Source organism: Zeus faber, assembly GCF_960531495.2.
Source record: "Zeus faber genome assembly, chromosome: 5".
In the NCBI taxonomy this organism is placed as follows: Eukaryota; Metazoa; Chordata; class Actinopteri; order Zeiformes; family Zeidae; genus Zeus; species Zeus faber.
In genome coordinates this window covers 37,226,290-37,247,537 of record NC_137192.1, presented here as the reverse complement: position 1 = coordinate 37,247,537, position 21,248 = coordinate 37,226,290, and the positions used below count along the sequence as shown (strand labels likewise).

The 21,248-nt window shown below is 46.4% G+C and overlaps 1 protein-coding gene across 1 annotated transcript in view; it reads right to left on the bottom strand.

Annotated features, from left to right (window-relative positions):
* ralgapb (Ral GTPase activating protein non-catalytic subunit beta) overlaps window positions 1–21,248 on the bottom strand; it is a gene marked incomplete at both ends in the record, with an annotated part of 42,050 nt that overhangs the window by 3,370 nt on the left and 17,432 nt on the right. The window contains 7 exons of the mRNA XM_080001215.1: window positions 688–793; window positions 865–1,023; window positions 1,253–1,411; window positions 1,970–2,055; window positions 3,148–3,332; window positions 16,556–16,704; window positions 19,844–20,026. Coding sequence (XP_079857341.1) covers window positions 688–793; window positions 865–1,023; window positions 1,253–1,411; window positions 1,970–2,055; window positions 3,148–3,332; window positions 16,556–16,704; window positions 19,844–20,026 — 1,027 coding nt within the window. The remainder of the gene's footprint in view (window positions 1–687; window positions 794–864; window positions 1,024–1,252; window positions 1,412–1,969; window positions 2,056–3,147; window positions 3,333–16,555; window positions 16,705–19,843; window positions 20,027–21,248) is intronic.

The window sequence follows — 21,248 nt, the reverse complement described above, 5'->3', positions numbered from 1 at the left end:
CTGGTATGACTAGTTTATAACTGTATGACTAGATTATAACTGCTATGACTAGTTTGTAACTGTATGACTAGATTACAACTGGTATGACTAGTTTACAACTGTATGACTATATTATAACTGTATGACTCGTTTATAACTAGTATGACTAGTTTATAACTAGTATGACTAGATTATAACTGTTATGACAAGTTTATAACTATATGACTAGATTACAACTGTTATGACTAGTTTATAACTGTTATGACTAGATTACAACTGGTATGACTAGTTTATAACTGTATGACTAGATTATAACTACTATGACTAGTTTATAACTAGTATGACTAGTTTATAACTGTATGACTAGATTATAACTGGTATGACTAGTTTATAACTGTATGACTAGATTACAACTGGGATGACTAGATTACAACTGGGATGACTAGTTTATGACTGTATGACTAGTTTTAACTAGCATGACAAGTTTATACCTGGATTGACTTGTTTATTATTAGTATGACTAGTTTATAAATTGTATGACTAGTTGTATAACTAGTCACAGCAACATCGTAATTCTTGTCCTACAAATGGATGATCAATAGTTTCCTATGTCGTGCTACTAGAGAGCATTAGCATTAGCATTGGCAAAGTGGTTGCCTGTGGCAACAGACAGCGGCCACTTTTGATGATAACTAATATTCTACTGACCTGTCTTTCTCTCAGCTGGTCTCACCTCCACCGGCAGACCCAGAGAACACAGGAAGTGAAAGAAAGACTGAGGAAGACCAGAGCTGTCGTCCATGTTACTAAGAACCTGTAGGACAGACAGGTGAGTCAGATAGTCAGGTAGTCAGACATTACTAGTTGAGACTGACAGACAGGGACCTGGGCTGCTGTCTTCTGTCCGCGCTTGACGTAGAAGATGGAGGCGGAGTCATGTGACCTGCAGGTCAGCTGGTCCAGTGAAACCAGGTCGTCTTGGAAACCTGGAAGAGACGAGTCCAGCGCCACCAGCTGGCCAGGAGGAGCGCTAGGCCCCGCCCCCTTCACAGACACCACCAATTACAATCAACACTGGTGATGACATCATCATGTCTGCACCTCCTCCTCTCCCCCTCTCCTCCCCCTCCTCCTCCTGCTCCACCTCCACCGCAACGCTGATGATAACATCATCATTTCTACACCTCCTCCTTTCCCCCTCTCCTCCTCCTCCTCTCCTCTCCCCCTCTGCTCCTCTCTTCCTCTCCTCCTCCTCCTCCTACTCCTCCTCTACCTCCGTGAAGAGGAGTCCCAGGTGTGAGAGGAGCATCCTTGCGGTCTGGAAGCTCCTTGCAGGAGGAGGTGCTCTGCACCGTGTTGGAGGTTTAAGGAGGCGGCTCCTCTGCTCCTCCACCTCCTGCTGCTTCTCCAGCTCCGCCCTGAGACGCTCCACCTGTGGGAGGGACTAACCTGGTTAGTACTGACTAGTAAGGGACCACGCCCACTACTAGCAGGGGACCACGCCCACTACTAGCAGGGGACCACGCCCACTACTAGCAGGGGACCACGCCCACTACTAGCAGGGGAATACGCCCACTACTAGCAGGGGACCACGCCCACTACTAGCAGGGGAATACGCCCACTACTAGCAGGGGAATACGCCCACTACTAGCAGGGGAATACGCCCACTACTAGCAGGGGACCACGCCCACTACTTGTAGGGGACCACGCGCACTAATAGTCGACTGTCCAGTAGTGGGTGTGGTCTCTTACTTCCTGGGCGGCCATCTTGTTTTGATGAGCAACGCTGGAATGTGCTTCAACGTCAGGGATGTTTGCTACGTGTGGAAAGGACCGTTTCCCAGCATGCACCTGGGCAGATGGAGGGTGCTTTGGAACAGAGACCACCTGGAGAGAGCGACAGGTAGAGAGAGAGAGACAGGCGGTGAGAGGATAGAAGGAGGGAACAAGATGATGCTAGGCTAGGCTAGGCTAGGCTAGGACATGCTACCTTAGTGCCTCTGAGCTGCTGGTTCAGCTGCAAGTTCCAAACACGTCGACCTGAAGCGGTTCTGACCAGCATCACTAAGCGGGGATCTACAAAGTACACACAAAGTACACACAAAGTATACAAAGTCCACACAAAGTAGACACAGTACACACAAAGCATACACAGTACACACAAAGTACACACAGCACAAACAAAGTACACACAGTGTACACACAGTACACACAAAGTACAAACAGTACACAAAAAGTACACACATTCAACACAGTACACACAGAGTATACACAAAGTACACACAGTGTACACACAGTACACACAAAGTACACACAGTACACCCAAAGTACATACAGTGTACACAGTATACACAGGTATACACAAAATATACAAAGTACACACAAAGTACACACTGTACACACAGAGTAGACACATTGCACTCTGTACACACAAAGTACACAAAGTATACACAGAACACACAAAGTACACACAGTACACACAAGGTACACACAGTGTACACACAGTACACACAAAGTACACACATTACACACAGTACACACAAAGTACTCACAAAGTATACACAGAACACACAGTGTATACATTGTAAACAGTAAATATAGTACAGACTGTATAGTACACAGTATACATAGTACACAGTATATATAGTACTAGTTAGTAATACTATGGGTGCTAGTTTGTAGTAATATGGGTGCTAGTTAGTCATAGTAGGGGTGCTAGTTAGTATTAGTAGTAGTATGGGTGCTATTTAGTAGTACTATGAGTGCTAGTTGGTAGTGTTATGGTGCTAGTTAGTCGTAGTAGGGTGTTTGTTAGTAGTATTATGGTTGCTAGTTAGTAGTAGTACGGGTTCTAGTTGGTAGTAGTAGGGGTTCTAGTTAGTTGTAGAAGGGGTTCTAGTTAGTAGTATTATGGGTGCTAGTTGGTAGTAGCCGTAGGGGATCTAGTTAATTGCAGTCGGGGTTCTAGTAAGTAGTAGTGGGAGTGCTAGTTAGTCATAGTAGGGGTTCTAGTTAGTAGTAGTAGATGTAGTTAGTCTACTATGGATGCTTGTTAGGAGTAGTGGGGGTGCTAGTTAGTGGTAGTAGGTGTTCTAGTTAGTGGTACTATGGGTGCTTGTTAGTAGTAGTAGGGTTGGTAGTTGGTAGTTGTAACTGTGTGGTACTAACTGGTTAGCTGGTTAGATGGTGGCTGCTCCAGCATCGCTACCATCACTGATTTGTCCAGAACAAAATATCTGAACCTGCTGCTGTCAGTCAAACCACAGGAGCCAATCAGAGAGCTCTCATCTAGCTGGCTGCAGGGGGAGGCGGAGCCATCGGGGGGAGGACACACCCCCACAATCTGCATGATACTGAGAGAGACAGAGACAGAGAGACACAGATTTTTAGATTTTTCTCTACACGTTAAAAACAGCCTAGAAGCACAGGTCGTCCTCCACCAGCAAACAGATGATGTCATTAAAGAACCACAGCTTGATGACATCATCCAGACTCTTCATCAGTCTGTGAAAGTTAAAATGGATGCAGACTCTGGCCCTGACCAGCGCTACAAACACTTTTCCTTAAACACTTTCCTTTCCTCTCAGTTTGTTTCTTCTCGTGAGGTAGATCTTTGCCGTCTTTGCTTCCCCTACTAAAAAGTTCAACAGTCGCCATTTCTCTGCGTTGGCCCTGTAATATCTAACCCCCAAAATAAAAGTATTTTTGAACCACTCCTCCTTAAAGAGCTTCAAACTTTCCTTTAAAAGACTAAAAAGCTCTAAAAGTCTGTCGCTCTCTGAAAAACAGTGAAAAATCGACTCTGGCACTTTACAGAACGGACGTTCATCTGTGACAGTGGGATTAAAAACAGAAACAAAACTATTGACAGCTAAGGCTCCATGTAGGACTCTCCATTGGAGGTCCCCCGTCCTTTTCTTGGAGGGAGCTTTGTACAAGCTCCTCCATCACGGCTCCTCCTGTCCCTCCATCTGGAGCCGTCCCCTCCAGTCCTTTCCTGTTTAAAACTACGACACACTTTATAAAAAGCCTTCCCGCTGCCTGCAGGTCCAGTTCTGTCCAAAGTGCCTTGTGCAGCAGCTTCCCAGAGGACCCCTCCAGTTTAGGGGTCAGAGTCATCTCCGGGAAGGGATCCTCCGGGTTCGGCTCCTCCGCCCATTCCCCATACTCCTTCAGCAGGGCCAGCTCCTCCTCCGTGAGTCTCTTCCTCCACCTCTTGAGCACCAGGTGCACGATCCTGGTGGACCTCACCCCCAGCTGCTCCACCATGGCCTCGCCGTCCTGCAGGTCGCTCCCCGCCACCGCCGGCGCCGACACCTGCCTCAGGGTCAGGACCCCCGCCTCCCTCAGGATACTCCTCAGTCCTGGAGTGGCCCCGTCCTGCACGTCCAGCCTGGCTCCTCCGATCACCGATTCCTCCAGGAGCCACTGGAGGGAATCAGCGGCCTCCCTTTTCCTTTTCCTAAAAACACTCCATGCCTTGAAAAGTTCCTGATAAAAACGGGGTAAGCCCGACGTGTTTAAAAGACTTGTGTCCATTATAAACAACAAGCTGTCAAGCCCCATCCTCCCAGTGCTTTTTAAGACCAAGCCCGCCACGTAACCTGTTAAAAACCTTGTAAAAACTGTAACCTAAAAGTGGCCACTCTGCTTTTGATGTCCACCACACCCTGCCCCCCTTCCTCTTTTGGCAGAAAGACATTTTCCTTCCTAACCCAGTGGAAGTCCCCCCCCCCAAAAGAAGTCCATTAGCTCAGCCTGTATCTTCCTCACTCACAGGCCCGGTGGTTGGACACAGGCCACTATGTGCGACAGCTGTGAGGCCACCAGGTTGTTGATATTGAGTGTTCTGCCCCTGTAGGACAGCTGTGGCAGTGCCCACCTCCATTTCGTTAGCTTGCCCTGTATCTTTTCTAAAAGCCCTTCCCAATTCTTCCCCACCATACTTTCATTCCCTAAAAACACTCCTAAGTACTTAAAACTATCTCTTCTCCACTGTAAGCCTCCTGGCAGTTTTAAAAGTCCCTCCCTCTATCCGCCCACAGCCAACACTTCACTTTTGTCCCAGTTGACTTTTGCTGCTGATATCAGCCCAAAATCCCTGACGATCCCCTCCAGTTTGTTGACCTCATCCTGCTTCATTATTAAAACAATGACGTCGTCTGATAAAATGTGGCTTCTTTTAAGACCATTTAAAAACACATCCTCAATGTTTGTCCTTAATTGACACAACAACGGGTCGATGGCCAGAGAGTACAGCGTCCCTGAGAGGGAGCAGCCCTGTCTCACCCCCCTACACACTTTAAAAGGGCCGCTCAGCCCTCCATTGATCTTCAGTACATTCTCAATGTCCTGGTACAAAACCTGGATCATGGCTATCAGACCAGGGCTGAGGCCGAAAGCCTCCAGAGTTTTCCAGAAGTAAAGATGCTCAACCCGGTCAAAAGCCTTTTCCTGGTCTAACGAAATTAGCCCAGTTTCACTGCCCAAAGGACTAGAGACGTCCAAAATGTCCTGAATTAAGGACACATTATCCAGAATAGGCCAACCAGGCACACAGTAGGTTTGGTCCTGATGGACCACCAGGTCCATCACCTCCCTCAGCGCCCTCGACAGGACCTTATAGTCTGCGCACAGAAGGGACACAGGAGGCCAGTTCTTGATCTCCTGCAAGTCTCCTTTCTTTGGTAGGAGAGTGATGACTGCTCTCTTGCAGCTGAATGGCAATAGTTTGTCTTTAAAACCTTCATTAAAAACTATTAAAAGATCCTCCCCTAACTCCTCCCAGAACTCTTTATAAAATTCCGCAGGAATCCCGTCGATGCCGGGGCCCCGGCATCGACGACTTAAAATCCTACAGGGTCAGAGGTCCCCCAGCACTGCACTGACGTCTTCTGGGACCCTGGGCAGATTCCCACAAAATGAGTAAAACAGTTATTTTTGTTCCTCGTACTCACTTTCTTACAGTTCTGTGTAAAGGTTCACGGCTTGTCTCCGGATCTCTTCCGGCCTCTTGAGCTCCTGTCCTGTGTCCGATCTCAGGGCGTGAATGAACCTGCTCTGCCTGTTCCTCTTCTCCAGGCTAAAAAAGAACTTAGATGGTACGTCCATCAGCGCTGCGCTCTGGAAGCGAGAGTGGACCAGCGCCCCCTGCGCCTTGGTGCCTGGTAGGTCTGTGAGAGCAGCTCTTCTAGACTCTAAAACCTTCCCAAAAAAACAGCAGCACTGCATACACCTCATCATCATCATCTTCATCATCATCATCATCATCATCATCATCATCATCATCATCATCCTCCTCCTCCCCTTTCTTCAGCTCCTTCCTGATTTTCTGCACCATCTTCTTGAGCCTGTACACCTCCTGGTCCGTAAACCCTCCTCTCCCCTCACTCCTCACCAGGGGAGACAGAACTCTGGACCATTGTTACACTCCTTACAAGAACGGATACAAGCCCGTGTCGCTTCCTGCTTTCGGGAAATCAGATCACGCCGCGATCTCGCTGCTTCCTGTTTACAGGCCTCTGATCGCGCGGGATCTGGTGATGACGAGGGAGGTGAAGCGGTGGACGGACCAATCAGAGGCTGCGCTTCAGGACGCTCTGACTGACGTAGACTGGGACATGTTCCAAGCGAGTTCAAGTGACGTCAGCGAGTTTACAGAGGTTGTAGTAAGTTTCGTGGCTACGCTCGCGGATGAAATCGTTCCCACGGTGAAAGTTCGGATATTTCCAAACCAGAAACCATGGGTTGATAAATCCATCCGCTGCGCTCTGAATGCGCGCACGGCCGCTTACAACGACGGACTTGTATCTGGTAACATGGACAATTACAAAGCTGCGTCGTACAATCTGCGGAGGGCGGTGAGGGACGCTAAACGGACGCACAGAGAGACCGTGGAGCTACAGATGGAGCGGGGGGACACCAGACGCTTGTGGGAGGGGCTGCGAACAATAACAAACTACAAGAGCAGCTCCTCCCCAGCCACGAGTGTGGACGCCTCCCTGGCCAACCAACTGAACTCCTTTTATGCACGGTTCGAGTCTGGCAACAGCACCGCTAGCTCGCCGCCGAATTGGAGCTACACCGCTGGGGACGAGCGCGCACACTCAGTGTCCGTGCACGAGGTCAGGAGGGCTTTGATGCGGGTGAACACCAGGAAAGCTGCGGGTCCAGACGGCATATCTGGGCGAGTGCTGAAGACCTGTGCTAACCAGCTAGCTCCGGTGTTCACCACAATATTCAACATCTCCCTGGCTGAATCAGTGGTCCCATCCTGCTTCAAGAGGTCCACCGTTGTTCCTGTCCTGAAGATCGCCTCTCTGACCTGCCTGAATGACTACCGTCCGGTGGCCCTCACCTCGGTGGTCATGAAGTGTTTCGAGAGGCTGATTAAGGATTACATCTGCGCCTCCCTCCCCCGCACCTTGGACCCGTTGCAGTTTGCGTACCGGCAGAACAGATCCACGGATGACGCGGTCTCCCAGGTACTGCACACCACGCTCACGCACCTGGATGGCCAGAAGGGGGCCTATGTGAGAATGCTGTTCATTGATTATAGTTCAGCTTTCAACACCATAGGTCCCACCAGACTGGCTGTCAAACTGATGGAGCTCGGATTGAATGGTCCGCTGTGCACCTGGATCCTGGACTTCCTCACAGGCCGCCCCCAGGTGGTCAAGGTGGGGAAGTACATGTCCAGCTCCCTCACCCTGAATACAGGATCCCCCCAGGGCTGCGTCCTCAGCCCCCTACTGTACTCCCTGTACACACATGACTGTGTGGCCAGGTCCAGCTCCAACACCATCATCAAGTTTGCTGACGACACCGTGGTCGTGGGCCTGATCACCGACTGCGATGAGAAGGCCTACCGCGAGGAGGTGGCTGACCTGTCAGTCTGGTGCCAGGACAACAGCCTACACCTGAACGTCAGCAAAACCAAGGAGCTGATTGTGGACTTTAGGCGTGGATCACAATCGAGGACGCACGCGCCCTTGTGGATTAATGGGACTTCTGTCGATAGGGTGAGCAGCTTCAGATATCTGGGAGTCCACATCACAGAGGACTTAACATGGACTGTTCACACAGACACTCTGGTGAGAAAGGCGAGGCAGCGTCTCTACCACCTCAGGCAGCTGAGGAAATTCCGGGTCTCGGTGAGGATCCTCAAGTCCTTCTACTCTGGAGCAGTGGAGAGCATCCTGACAGGCAACATCACTGCCTGGTTTGGGAGCTGTACTGCCCAGGACAGGCGGGCCCTGCAGAGGGTGGTGCGTTCAACTGAACGTACCACTGGAACTACCCTCCCCCCCTTGCAGGAGTTATACACCAGGAGGTGTAGTAGCAGAGCCCGTAGGATCATGAAGGATCCTCATCACCCCAACAACGGACTGTTTCAGCTGCTGCGGTCAGGCAAGCGCCTCCGCAGTCACGCAGCGAGAACAGAGAGACTGAGACGGAGTTTCTTCCCTCAAGCCATCAGAACTGTCAACGCTGACCTCACCAGGGGTCCTAACTGAGCTATGCACTAGGCTCCACTACCTACTGTACTGTATGTAGCATACTGTACCGCATACTGTGTCACTGTTCAGGGTTGTTCGTGATGCCGTATTGCTGCGCCGTACTGTTGTATACTGTGCTGTATTATCCCAAACACTACCTCACACTATTCACATTCACATGCCACTTTAATTCACATGCCACTTTAAATGCACATATCTGTATATACATAGGCATATTCCTTCAACCTATTCCATTTTATTTCAATTTATTTTTTATTGTATTTTATTCTATATATTTTTTATCTTATTCTATAAGTATTCCACTTACTGTATTACGTTGTAGGAGTCAGTTAGTCGGTCTATTAGAAAGGAATTTTCTACTTTTTATTTTATTTTATTTTTAATTTTTTCCTAGGACATATTGTGTGCTATCACCGGGTGCGTTGCATTACATTTCACTGCATATATGTATGGAAGTATGTATATGTATGTGACAAATAAAAATCTTTAATCTTGAATCTTGAATCATCTGTTGCTGGGCAGCGTTTGCCAACAGCTCCTTGTCTGAGAAGTAGTCCTTCACCCTTATCCTCCACCTTTATCCCTTTCACGTTCTTAGTTCTGTGTAGAAACGCTTTTATTTTGCCCACACTGTAACTTTTTTTGCCCCTTTTCTTCTTGACACCTAGAAAAACCTGCCCCTCACTGTCTGCAGCAGAGTCCTCCTCCATCCAGGACTCAGACTCTGAACCTCCCTGCTCAACCTCCTGTCTTGCCTTCCTCTGGCTTGCTGTCCCTCTCTTCGCCTGAGAGTCTCCTCCCATTTTATAGGACTTCCTCTTTAGATGAGGAACTCTCAAACTATTGTCCTCATCCCCCATTTCAAAATCACTTCCTTCCAGTGCTTCCTCCTCCCCAGCTACGTCAACTGCACTCTTTTCTTTTTTTCTGTAGCTTTCTTCCTTTCCACCTGTCCCCTCCTGTCCCCCCACACCCACCTGCCTGTCTTCTGGACCCTTCTCCTTCTCCTCCTGTCCTCCCACCTTTACCTGCCTGCCTTCCAGACCCCCCTCCCCCGTGTCACCATGCTCACCTGACCGTGCTGTTGACCTCCACCCGTTCCCTCCTCTGGCTCCACATTCACTTGTGTTTCCCCCTATTTCTTTCCTGCCCCTCACCTGCCCCCTCCTGTGCTCCATTGTTCACCTGTTTTTCCTTTTTCTGCCCCTCACCTGTCTCCTCCTGTGCCCCCTCCTTCACCTGTTTTTCCCCTTCTTGACCCTCACCTGCCCCCTCCTGTGCCCCCACCTTCACCTGTTTTTCCCCATCTTGACCCTCACCTGCCCCCTCCTGTGCTCCCTCATTCGCCTGTCCATCCTTTTGCCCCTCACCTGTCCTGCTGTCTGAGTTCTTTCCTGGACATGCCCTGACCTGGTGTCCCTCCCCACCACACCCAAAGCACTTGGTGTTGTCAGAGTTGACAAACACCACCTAGTCAAACTCATCCGCCCTGATTTTAGAGGTGACATTCAGCTCCGCAGCCCTGTTGTTCAGGATCATCAGGACGTGTCTCCTGTGCGACACCACCTGCTTCAGCAGCAGCGACTTACACCCTGATGGGACTTTTTTAACTGGCGATACTACCTTCCTGAGCCTCCAAAGTTCCCTGGTCAGGGTCTCGTCTTTCATAAACGGCGGAACATTCGCCAGGTTCACCCTCTTCGCCGGTGTGGAAAGAGGCAGGATGGGAACAAACATTTTGTTCACCGTGACGCCGCTCGCCACCACTGCCTTCACCCTCTCCACCCTATCCAGGAAGATGACCACCGCGCTGTTCATCCACGACATGATGCTGCTATAGCCAACAACCTGTCCCACTGCCAGGCTGCAGTCCTCCACCCAGACAGAGGAAGAAACGGTCAACTTAATGCCGTGCTTCCTTGTTAGCTTGGTGAGGTCCGACAAGGCTGCGGACCCGCACCACCACCACCACCCCCCACCCGCTCTGTGCACACCCTAAAACCGGTAGAAACAAAACTAACACCGTCACCAATAATTATAAACATAGAATTTGATAGCAACGTTAGAGAGAAAACCACTCACTCCACCAAACACTCACACGCTCACACCTCCAACCACTCAGAGAGAGAGAAAGACAGAGAAGATCACAGCTACCACAGGAGAATCACAGGTTAACAACGAGGGAATCATCCTGGACTGAGCACAGCACCTCCCAACACTCCAAACTCTCCTGAATGTGTCCAATGTTCCAGTCAGTTTGTAAAACTGACTGGAACAAAACAAAACAGGACACACAACAAACAGGTGCTGCAGCGTCTCCCCTCAGAGCAGAAGATGCATCCCACCCCTGTGCTGGGATCCAGGTGCCACATCCCACCCCCGTGCTGGGATCCAGGCGTGCCAGATACCTGTTTGTGGCCACCGCCCCATGCACAATCCTCCATTGGAGGTGCCCACCCGTTCGTCGAGGGGGGGCTTGTACAGAGAACACCAGCAGCCAGTAGGGGATGAAAGAAGAAGAACTGGGTCCATCCCGACACCTGCACCCCTGCCAGAGAGCGTTGGTGTGCCACCTTGACGCAAGTGTAGTAGGCGCCTTTCTTGCCCACTGCCTCAAACACCCCCAGCTTGGGAGGAGCAAAGGTCAGGAGGCTATCTTGCTCCTCCTCCCACTGCACAGCAGGAGAGACTTTTAGCGAAGGACACACATATTCGCACTCATTTTCCCATTGGTCAGACAGAGTACAGTTCTCAATAAAAGCCCTATAGGGCACTGGCAGGGAAGCATGGACTTCATTCAACAACCTGTGCAGCAGTCTGGAGGACCTGATGCCAGTTGTCTCCATGAGCTGCTCCACAGATGCCTTCAGCAGATGATCCAGCTTGACGCACCCAGCCTTGAGCAAGCTGGAGTGCAGGCTAGAGGAGGAAAGGAGGCCGTCTGATACATCCCTTTATTTATTTAGTGAATGCAAAGTCCCCAAGCCAAGCAGTTGCCTCCTGGTCTGCTGTATGGAGTGTGACGAATCCTCCTTTCAGTTCCTTCCTACCTTCCTCTCCACAAGCACACAGTGGAGCGGGGCTACTGCCCCATTTGTGAAGGCTGAGCCAAGCAGGGGCCATGTCCAGTCCTGAAGCGATTGAGCGTAGACCATTGTCTCCTTGGGAGGTTGGTGCCAGGGACCTGTTGATTGGGGTCTGACACCAGATGTTTGTTTGGGACCTCCTTGGACTCCCATTCTGTTTTCCAAGCCAGTTGGATGGTGAAGTCAATTGTGTCAGCCAGTTTAGGGCTCGGGGGCCAAGGTGTTTCATGAACTCTGGAGAGATGTTATCATATCCTGCTGCCTTTCCACATTGCAGGCTTCTGCAGGACTTTCTCCAGTTCAGCAACCTCAAAAGGTTCAGGGTTTCTATGGTCTCTTAGCGCTTTCTTTTGCTCAGTTGTAACTGCTCTTCTGGTGGGTTTGTCTTGGGTTGCTTTTGCAATAGTCAGTGGGTGGGATGCAACTTGGTTGGGTTTGACAGATGCTCGGTTTTGGCTCGGGGGCTTCTGTGCAGCTCCTAGACGACGGAGAAGGCTCCAACATTTCCTGCTAGAGTGTGTAAAGTTCAGGTCAGCTACTGTCTCCTCCCATTTCCTTCGCCGAGCTGTATTTAGCCAGAGATGGTCTGCTATCTCAGGGTCCCCTGATGTTTTGTAGGCTTGTAGGAATGCAGCACTTTTTCCGTCCAGGCATGGGACGTAGAGGGGTCGGTAGCCTCGTGGGATTGCTGAGTGGGCAGCTTTGTAGATGGCGCTGCAGAAGCGGTTGTATGCTTCATCTATAGTGATGGTATGGAGTGGGATGGTAACAACACTCCGCTCCAGGATTTCACTGTATTTCTTCCAGTTGGCTTTGCGGAAGTTCCAGCGCATCTTCCTTGGGCTGTCTATGACTGGGAGGTGTAGGCCAACGTGTACAAGCAAGAATGAGGATCTGAGCAGGATAGGGCGTTCCATTCAAAGAGCTGACCCAGCACAGGTAGGGGAGTAGTCTTTTTTCCACCTGGCGGAGTGGAAGGTTCCTCATTGTTTGGGATCATATATCAGAACAAGGTCATTTCTAGATGCCCAGTCTGAAACTGCCTCTCCATCACTATCCACTACTGGATATCCCCAGTCATGGTGGTGGCTGTTGAAATCCCCCACATAGATGGGTGGGGTAGGGTGGGTAGGACCTGCAGATCCCAGTTGGCACTAGGGGGCTTGTACACATTGACAATGTTGAAACCACCAATAGTTATGGTATCAGAGAATTGTGTTGTTGTCAAGTGATTTGCTTCAGCTATGTCAGAGTGCACATAGGTGGCACGTCCATGTTTGGCATGTGGAGCGTAACACAGGAGGTCAAAGCCATTGATGGTGTAGCGGCCTGCTTCCTCTGTGCCAATGTGAGTCTCTTGGAGGCAGGTAACGTCAATCGAGTGTTGGGAAGTGAGGACTTCGATGAGGCTTCGCTTGGCTGCAGAAAGGCCTTCAACGTTTAGTTGTAGTATTCGAAGGGCAGGTCCCACTGCAAGGTGCTCTTAAGGCTGTCTGCTGTCGGCTTTGGGACTGTGACTAGGATTCTTTGACTTTGCTCTCAGGCGTTGTCTCTTAGAATTTAGTCTGCTGGGAGGATCATTTGCTTCCCCGGGCAGGCCTGGGTACTGACTGGGGGGCGTGACGTGAACGCTGATCCATTGAAATCCCTAAGCAAGCAACTAACCTCCGGACATCGTCCTGGTCAGGAACAAAAACATTGACATCGTCTGCACAATTGGAGGTGACCAGCGGCGGCCCCTGTGGCAGCCCAGTATTCAGCCTGTTCCTTAAAATGTGCAGAAGAGGTTCTATAGCAAGGGAGTAGAGTTGTCCAGAGATGGGACAGCCCTGCCTTATCCCTCTCTGTACAGGGAGTGGACGGCTCAACACCCCACCCACCTTGATCAGGCAGGATGCTCCTTTATAAAGGAGCCACACATAATTAAGAAACCCTTCCCCAAATCCAAATGCCTTTAAAGTTGAAAATAAAAAGCCATGGTCCACACGGTTGAAAGCTTTCTCCTACTCAAGGGATAAGACACCAACATCAATGTTATTGAAATAACAGAGAGAGAGAGAGAGAGAGAGAGAGAGAGAGAGAGAGTAGCTCAGTCAGCTGCTCATAAGACTTACTGAGCAACCAACACCAACATGGTTCCATCTCAGAGCAGCACTGCTTTACCAACACACATCACAGTCAAACAAATAGTTTAAGAACCCAAAAAGGGCGATCTGGAACATTGGAACCAACAAACCAAAACACTAAACAAACGTCATTGATGTCTGCGCTAAAAAGAGAAAATCCATCGTCACAATATGTCTGTAGTGTCAGAGCCATGAAGCAGAGACAGATCGTGAGCAAGTACAGGCTCAGCGAGCACAGTCCACCAACAAGACATCACAAGACCCAACACAAAGAAGGTGTGGTCAGTGTAAGACAGGTGTGGTCAGTGTTGGACAGGTGTGGTCAGTGTAAGACAGGTGTGGGAGAGAGAGAGAGATACAGATGGGGGGAGAGTGAGACAGGGAGAGAGACAGGTAGAGAGAGAGACAAACAGAAAGAGATAGGGTTAGCCTGTTTTTCTTTGGAAACAGAAAGAAGAAGAAGAAACAGTCTTTATTTATCACGCAACACACCACACTACAACACATGCTTGCACACACACACATGCTTTGATGGTGCTGGTGAAATGGCTCCTCTGCATTGAACCATCCTGGCTTGTCCTTCCTCCGGGGCCACAGCCAGGAGCAGTGGGCAGCGTACGTGGACGCGCCCGGGGACCAGGTGATAAGTGTCCATCGCTGGTCAGACCATGATGGGGGCATGTTTTTGGTGGGGGTCCTTACTGACGTGAGGTGGAGGAAACCCCATGTGAGCACGGGGAGAACATGCAAACTCCACACAGAAAGCCTCTTATTTGGGAGATAATCCGCCGGAGCACGGTGCCAACAGCGCCCCAGGCGGGAATCGAACCCAGGACCTTCTTGCTGTGAGGCAGCAGTGCAATGCACTGCGCCACCGTGCCACTTTGACACAGTGTTGTCGTCTGGAATAAAAAGTTGTGGAAAAGGATCATTTTTGCATGAAGTTCTGTTCCGTTGCCATCGTCCCTCAGCATCATCAGCTCCTCTCAAAGTCTTTTACTCCACCTGCTGAGAATGTCTCTTGTGTTACCGTGTGGATTGGAGGTGTAGTAGCTGAGCTGCTGCCCGGGTGTGGAGGAGTCGTGGTCCTGCTGCATCCGTTATGTGACGTAGTGTGATGTTCCTGGTGGAAACCAATCTCCTGGAAAGTCCTGGTGAGTGGTTGTTCTCCACCTCCAACCTGGCTCCGTGGCTCTGATCCATGGAGCCAGGATGGTCCAGGTTGGTCCTCCAGTCACCAGTGCAGTGAAGATGGAAAAACAAACAACAAACAACAAAAAACATATAACAAACAATAAACTACAAACAACAAATAACAAATAAAGAACAACAAACAATAAACAACAAACAACAAATAATAAACAACATACAATGAACAACAAACAAACAACGAATAACAAACAACAATTAATAAACAATGAACAACAAATAACAAACAACAAAAAACAAATAAAAAACAACTAATAACAAATAAAAAACAACTAATAACAAACAGTGAACAACAAAAAGTAAACGACAAACAACAACAAACAACGAAAAATGTACAACAAACAATGAACAATGAACAACAAATAACAAACAACAAACAAAGAATGAACAACAAATAACAAACAATGAACAAAAAATAATAAACAACAATTAACAAACAGCAAACAACAACAAATAATAAACAACAAATAACAAACAACTAATAACAAACAGCATACAACAACAAACAACGAACAGTGGTGTTCACTGTTCGTTGTTTGTTGTTGTATGCTGTTTGTTATTAGTTGAACAACAAACAATGAACAAACAACAAATAACAAACAGCAAACAACAACAAACAACGAACATTGAACACTGAACAACAAACAATAAAAAATGAACAACAAACAACAAATAACAAACAATGAACAGCAAACAACAAATAATAAACAACAAACATGAACAACAAACAATGAACAAAAAAACAAACAATGAACAACAAACAACAAATAATAAACAACGAATAACAAACAACAAATAACAAACAATGACCAACACAAAACAAATAACAAAAAACTAATAATAAACAACAAATAATAAAAACAAACAAAAAACAATAAACAACAAATAAACAATGAACAACAAACAACTGAAAAAAACAACGACTAATGAACAACAAACAACAAACCACAAAGAGCAAAAAAACAATGAACAACAAACAACAAACCACAAAGAGCAAACAAACAATGAACAACAAACAACAAATAATCAACAACAAACAACAAATAACAAATAATAAACAATGTACAACAAACAACAAAAAACAATGAACAACGAACAATGAACAACAAACAACAAACAATGAACAACAACAAAAAAAATAATAAACAACAAACAACAAATAAAAAACAATGAACAATGAACAACAAATTACAAACAACAAACAACAAATAACAAACAATGAACAACAAACAACAAATAACATACAACAAATAATAAACAATGAACAAAAGACAACACATAAACAACAAACAAGGAACAATGAACAACAAACAATAAACTATGAACAATGAATAACAAACAACAAATAATAAACAACAAACAACAAAACAACTCCTTTTACGATTTGCTTCCTCTGGTCTTCAGTTCACTGGGACCTTCACTGGGTCTGACTCTCGCTCTCAACAGGTTCCTCCTCCATCCTGGAGTCTGACGACTTTGACTTATCCTCCGTCATCTCCACTGCCTCCTCCTCAGGTCCTGGAAGCTCCTGGAAGCTCCTGTAAGGTCCTGTAAGGTCCTAGAACGTCCTGGAAGGTCCTAGAAGGTTCTGGAACATTCTGGAAGGTCATGTAAGGTCCTGGAAGGTCCTGCTCACCTGGACAGGGTCGCCTCGGCAGCGTCCTTCACCCTCATCGAGGCGGGGCTGTGCTCCTTGTCATCCTTGTATCTGGTTTCCTGTTCCTGCCGGGACTTACTTCCTGAAATGCCCTGTTCCACGATCTCCAGGACCTCCATCAAGCACTCCTACACACACACACACACACACACACACACCATTTAGCTTAGGATCCACACTAGTTATCAGACTAGTTGGGACTAGTTATCAGACTAGTTGGGACTAGTTATCAGACTAGTTATCAGACTAATTGGGACTAGTTATCAGACTAGATGGGACTAGTTATCGAACTAGTTGGGACTTGTTATGACTAGTTATCAGACTAGTTGGGACTAGTTATCAGACTAGTTGGGACTAGTTAGGACTAGTTATCAGACTCGTTGGGACTAGTTATCAGACTAGCTGGGACTTAGTTGGGACTTAGTTGAGACTAGTTATCAGACAAGTTGGGACTAGTTATCAGATTAGTTGGGACTAGTTATCAGATCAGTTGGGACTAGTTATCAGACTAGTTAGGACTAGTTATCAGACTACTTGGGACGAGTTATCAGACTAGGTGGGAATAGTTATCAGACTAGTTATCAAACTAGTTGGGACGAATTATTAGACTAGTTGGGACTAGTTATCAGACTAGTTGGGACTAGTTATGAGACAATTCGGGGCTAGTTATCAGACTAGTTGGGACTAGTTATCAGATCAGTTGGGACTAGTTATCAGACTAGTTATCAGACTAGTTGGGACTAGTTATCAGACTACTTGGGAAGAGTTATCAGACTAGTTGGGACTAGTTATCAGATTAGTTGGGACTAGTTATCAGACCAGTTATCAGACAAGTTGGGACTAGTTATTAGACTAGTTGGGACTAATTATCAGACTAGTTATCAGACTAATTGGGACTAGTTATCAGACTAGATGGGACTAGTTATCGAACTAGTTGGGACTTGTTATGACTAGTTATCAGACTAGTTGGGACTAGTTATCAGACTTGTTGAGACTAGTTAGGACTAGTTATCAGACTAGTTGGGACTAGTTATCAGACTAGTTGGGACTTAGTTGGGACGAGTTATCAGACAATTTGGGGCTAGTTATCAGACTAATTGGGACTGGTTATCAGACTAGATGGGACTAGTTATCGAACTAGTTGGGACTTGTTGTGACTAGTTATCAGACTAGTTGTGACTAGTTATCAGACTAGTTGGGACTAGTTATCAGATTAGTTGGGACTAGTTATCAGACTAATTGGGACTAGTTATCAGACTAGTTGGGACGTAGTTGGGACTTAGTTGGGACTAGTTATCAAACAAGTTGGGACTAGTAATTAGACTAGTTGGGACTAGTTATCCGATTAGTTGGGACTAGTTATCAGACTAGTTATCAGACTAGTTGGGACTAGTTATCAGACTACTTGGGACGAGTTATCAGACTAGTTGGGAATAGTTATCAGACTAGTTATCAGACTAGTTGGGACTAATTATTAGACTAGTTGGGACTAGTAATCAGACTAGTTGGGACTAGTTATCAGACTAGTTGAGACTAATTATCAGACTAGTTGGGACTAGTTATCAGATTAGTTGGGACTAGTTATCAGACTTGTTATCAGACTAGTTATCAGACTAGTTGGGACTTAGTTGGGACTTAGCTGGGACTAGTTATCAGACAAGTTGGGACTAGTAATCAGACTAGTTGGGACTAGTTATCAGATTAGTTGGGTCTAGTTATCAGACTAGTTGGGACGAGTTATCAGACTAGTTGGGAATAGTTATCAGACTAGTTATCAGACTAGTTGGGACTAATTATTAGACTAGTTGGGACAAGTTATCAGACTAGTTGGGACAAGTTATCAGACTAGTTGGGACTAATTATCAGACTAGTTGGGATTAGTTATCAGACTAGTTATCAGACCAGTTGGGACTAGCTATCAGACTTGTTATCAGACTAGTTATCAGACTAGTTAGGACTTAGTTGGGACTAGTTATCAGACTAGTTGGGACTAGTTAGGACTAGTTATCAGACTAGTTGGGACTAGTTATCGGACTAGTTGGGACTTAGTTTGGGACTAGTTATCAGACAATTTGGGGCTAGTTATCAGACTAGTTGGGACTAGTTATCAGACTAGTTATCAGACTAGTTGGGACTAGTTATCAGACTACTTGGGACGAGGTATCAGACTAGTTGCGACTAGTTGGGACTAGTTATCAGACTAGTTGGGAATAGTTATCAGACTAGTTATCAGACTAGTTGGGACTAATTATTAGACTAGTTGGGACTAATTATCAGACTAGTTGGGACTAGTTATCAGACTAGTTATCAGACCAGTTGGGACTTAGTTGGGACTAGTTATCAGACCAGTTGGGACTAGTTATCAGACTGGTTAGGACTAGTTATCAGACTAGTTGGGACTAGTTATCAGACTAGTTATCAGACGAGTTGGGACTAGTTATCAGACTAGTTGGGACTAATTATTAGACTAGTTGGGACTAGTTATCAGACTAGTTATCAGATCAGTTGGGACTAGTTATCAGACTAGTTATCAGACTAGTTGGGACTAGTTATCAGACTAGTTATCAGAACAGTTATCAGACCAGTTGGGACTAGTTATCAGACTAGTTGTCAGACTAGTTGGGACTAGTTATCAGACTCGTTATCAGACTAGTTGGGACTAGTTATCAGACTACTTGGGACGAGTTATCAGACTAGTTGCGACTAGTTGGGACTAGTTATCATACTAGTTGGGACTAGTTATCAGACTAGTTGGGACTAGTTATCAGACTAGTTGGGACTAGTTATCAGACTAGTTATTAGACTAGTTATCAGACTAGTTGGGACTAGTTATCAGACTAGTTGGGACTAGTTATCAGACTAGTTATCAGACCAGTTGGGACTAGCTATCCGACTTGTTATCAGACCAGTTATCAGACTAGTTATCAGACTAGTTAGGACTTAGTTGGGACTAGTTATCAGACTAGTTGGGACTAGTTATCAGAATAGTTGGGACTAGTTATCAGACTGGTTAGGACCAGTTATCAGACTAGTTGGGACTAGTTATCAGACTAGTTGGGACTAGTTATCAGACTAGTTGGGACTAATTATCAGACTAGTTATCAGATCAGTTGGGACTAGTTATCAGACTAGTTATCAGACTAGTTGGGACTAGTTATCAGACTAGTTGGGACTAGTTATCAGACTAGTTATCAGACTAGTTGGGACTAGTTATCAGACTAGTTAGGACTAGTTATTAGACTAGTTAGGACTAGTTATCAGACTAACCGGCTGGTCCAGCAAGGCGGGGTGCTGAAGGATCCACAGCTCCAGGCAGTGGAAAGCTGCAACGATGGCCGAGTGCAGGACTCTGGAGTGGAGCGGGGGTGGGCGGCGGCACTGGAACACGATGAAGCTGCACAGCGAGCGGACCACACTCCGCTGTGCTGACTCCGCCCCCTGCAGCCGGACCTAAAGGATGGGTGTTACCACAGTGACACTCAGGAACAAAGAGGAACATGCCTTCCATGTCAACCAATCAGAGCAGGGCAGTGGTCAGGTCAACCAGACGACAACTAAGAAACTTACAGAATATTGAAATATGGATTTATAATACAGTATATATAATTGTGGCATGTGGTAGGATAAACTGCCACAATGGCACCTAAGTGGTGGTTTCAGGGCCCTGTAGCACAGAGACATAGAACATGATTGGTTGTAGACATCAGTTAATAGCTGGGACAAGCCAGGAGCAGTTTACTGAAGAGAGGAGGCTAGGTGGAACAAGCCAGGAGCAGTTTATTGTAGAGAGGAGGTTAGGTGGAACCAGCCACGAGCAGTTTATTGTAGAGAGGAGGCTAGGTGGAACAAGCCAGGAGCAGTTTATTGTAGAGAGGAGGCTAGCTGGAACAAGCCAGGAGCAGTTTATTCTAGAGAGGAGGCTAGCTGGAACAAGCCAGGAGCAGTTTAATGTAGAGAGGAGGCTAGCTGGAACAAGCCAGGAGCAGTTTATTGTAGAGAGGAGGCTAGCTGGAACAAGCCAGGAGCAGTTTATTGTAAGAGGAGGCTAGCTGGAACAAGCCAGGAGCAGTTTATTGTAAGAGGAGGCTAGCTGGAACAAGCCAGGAGCAGATGGAACATGTCATGACAGGGCTCCTCTCCTGAGTGAGTGTGAGGATGGGGGTTTTACCTGCTGCTCAACCAACCAATGAGCAACAAGTGTGGCTGCTCACACACCCCAATAATATATTATATTATTATAATATACAGTATGTATAATATATTAGATACAGTATACTGTATATAATAATTATATAATAATTATATGAAAATAAATAATTATGATGATATTGTTATTAATAAGCAACATTATTAATAATAATAAATAACATTACTATTATGAATTATAACAGCAACAATAATAATAATAATGGTAATGATAATGATAATAATAATAATAATCATAATAATAATAATTATTATTATTATTATTAATATAATAATAATAATAATAATAATAATAATAATAATAATGATAATGATAATAAGAATAATGAGAATAATAATAATAATTATCATTATTATTCATATTATAATGATAATAATAATAATAATGATAATAATAATAATAATAATAATAATGTCTTATGGTTGTTTCTCTGCCGTACGATTGGCTGTTAGAGTCAAATGGTTC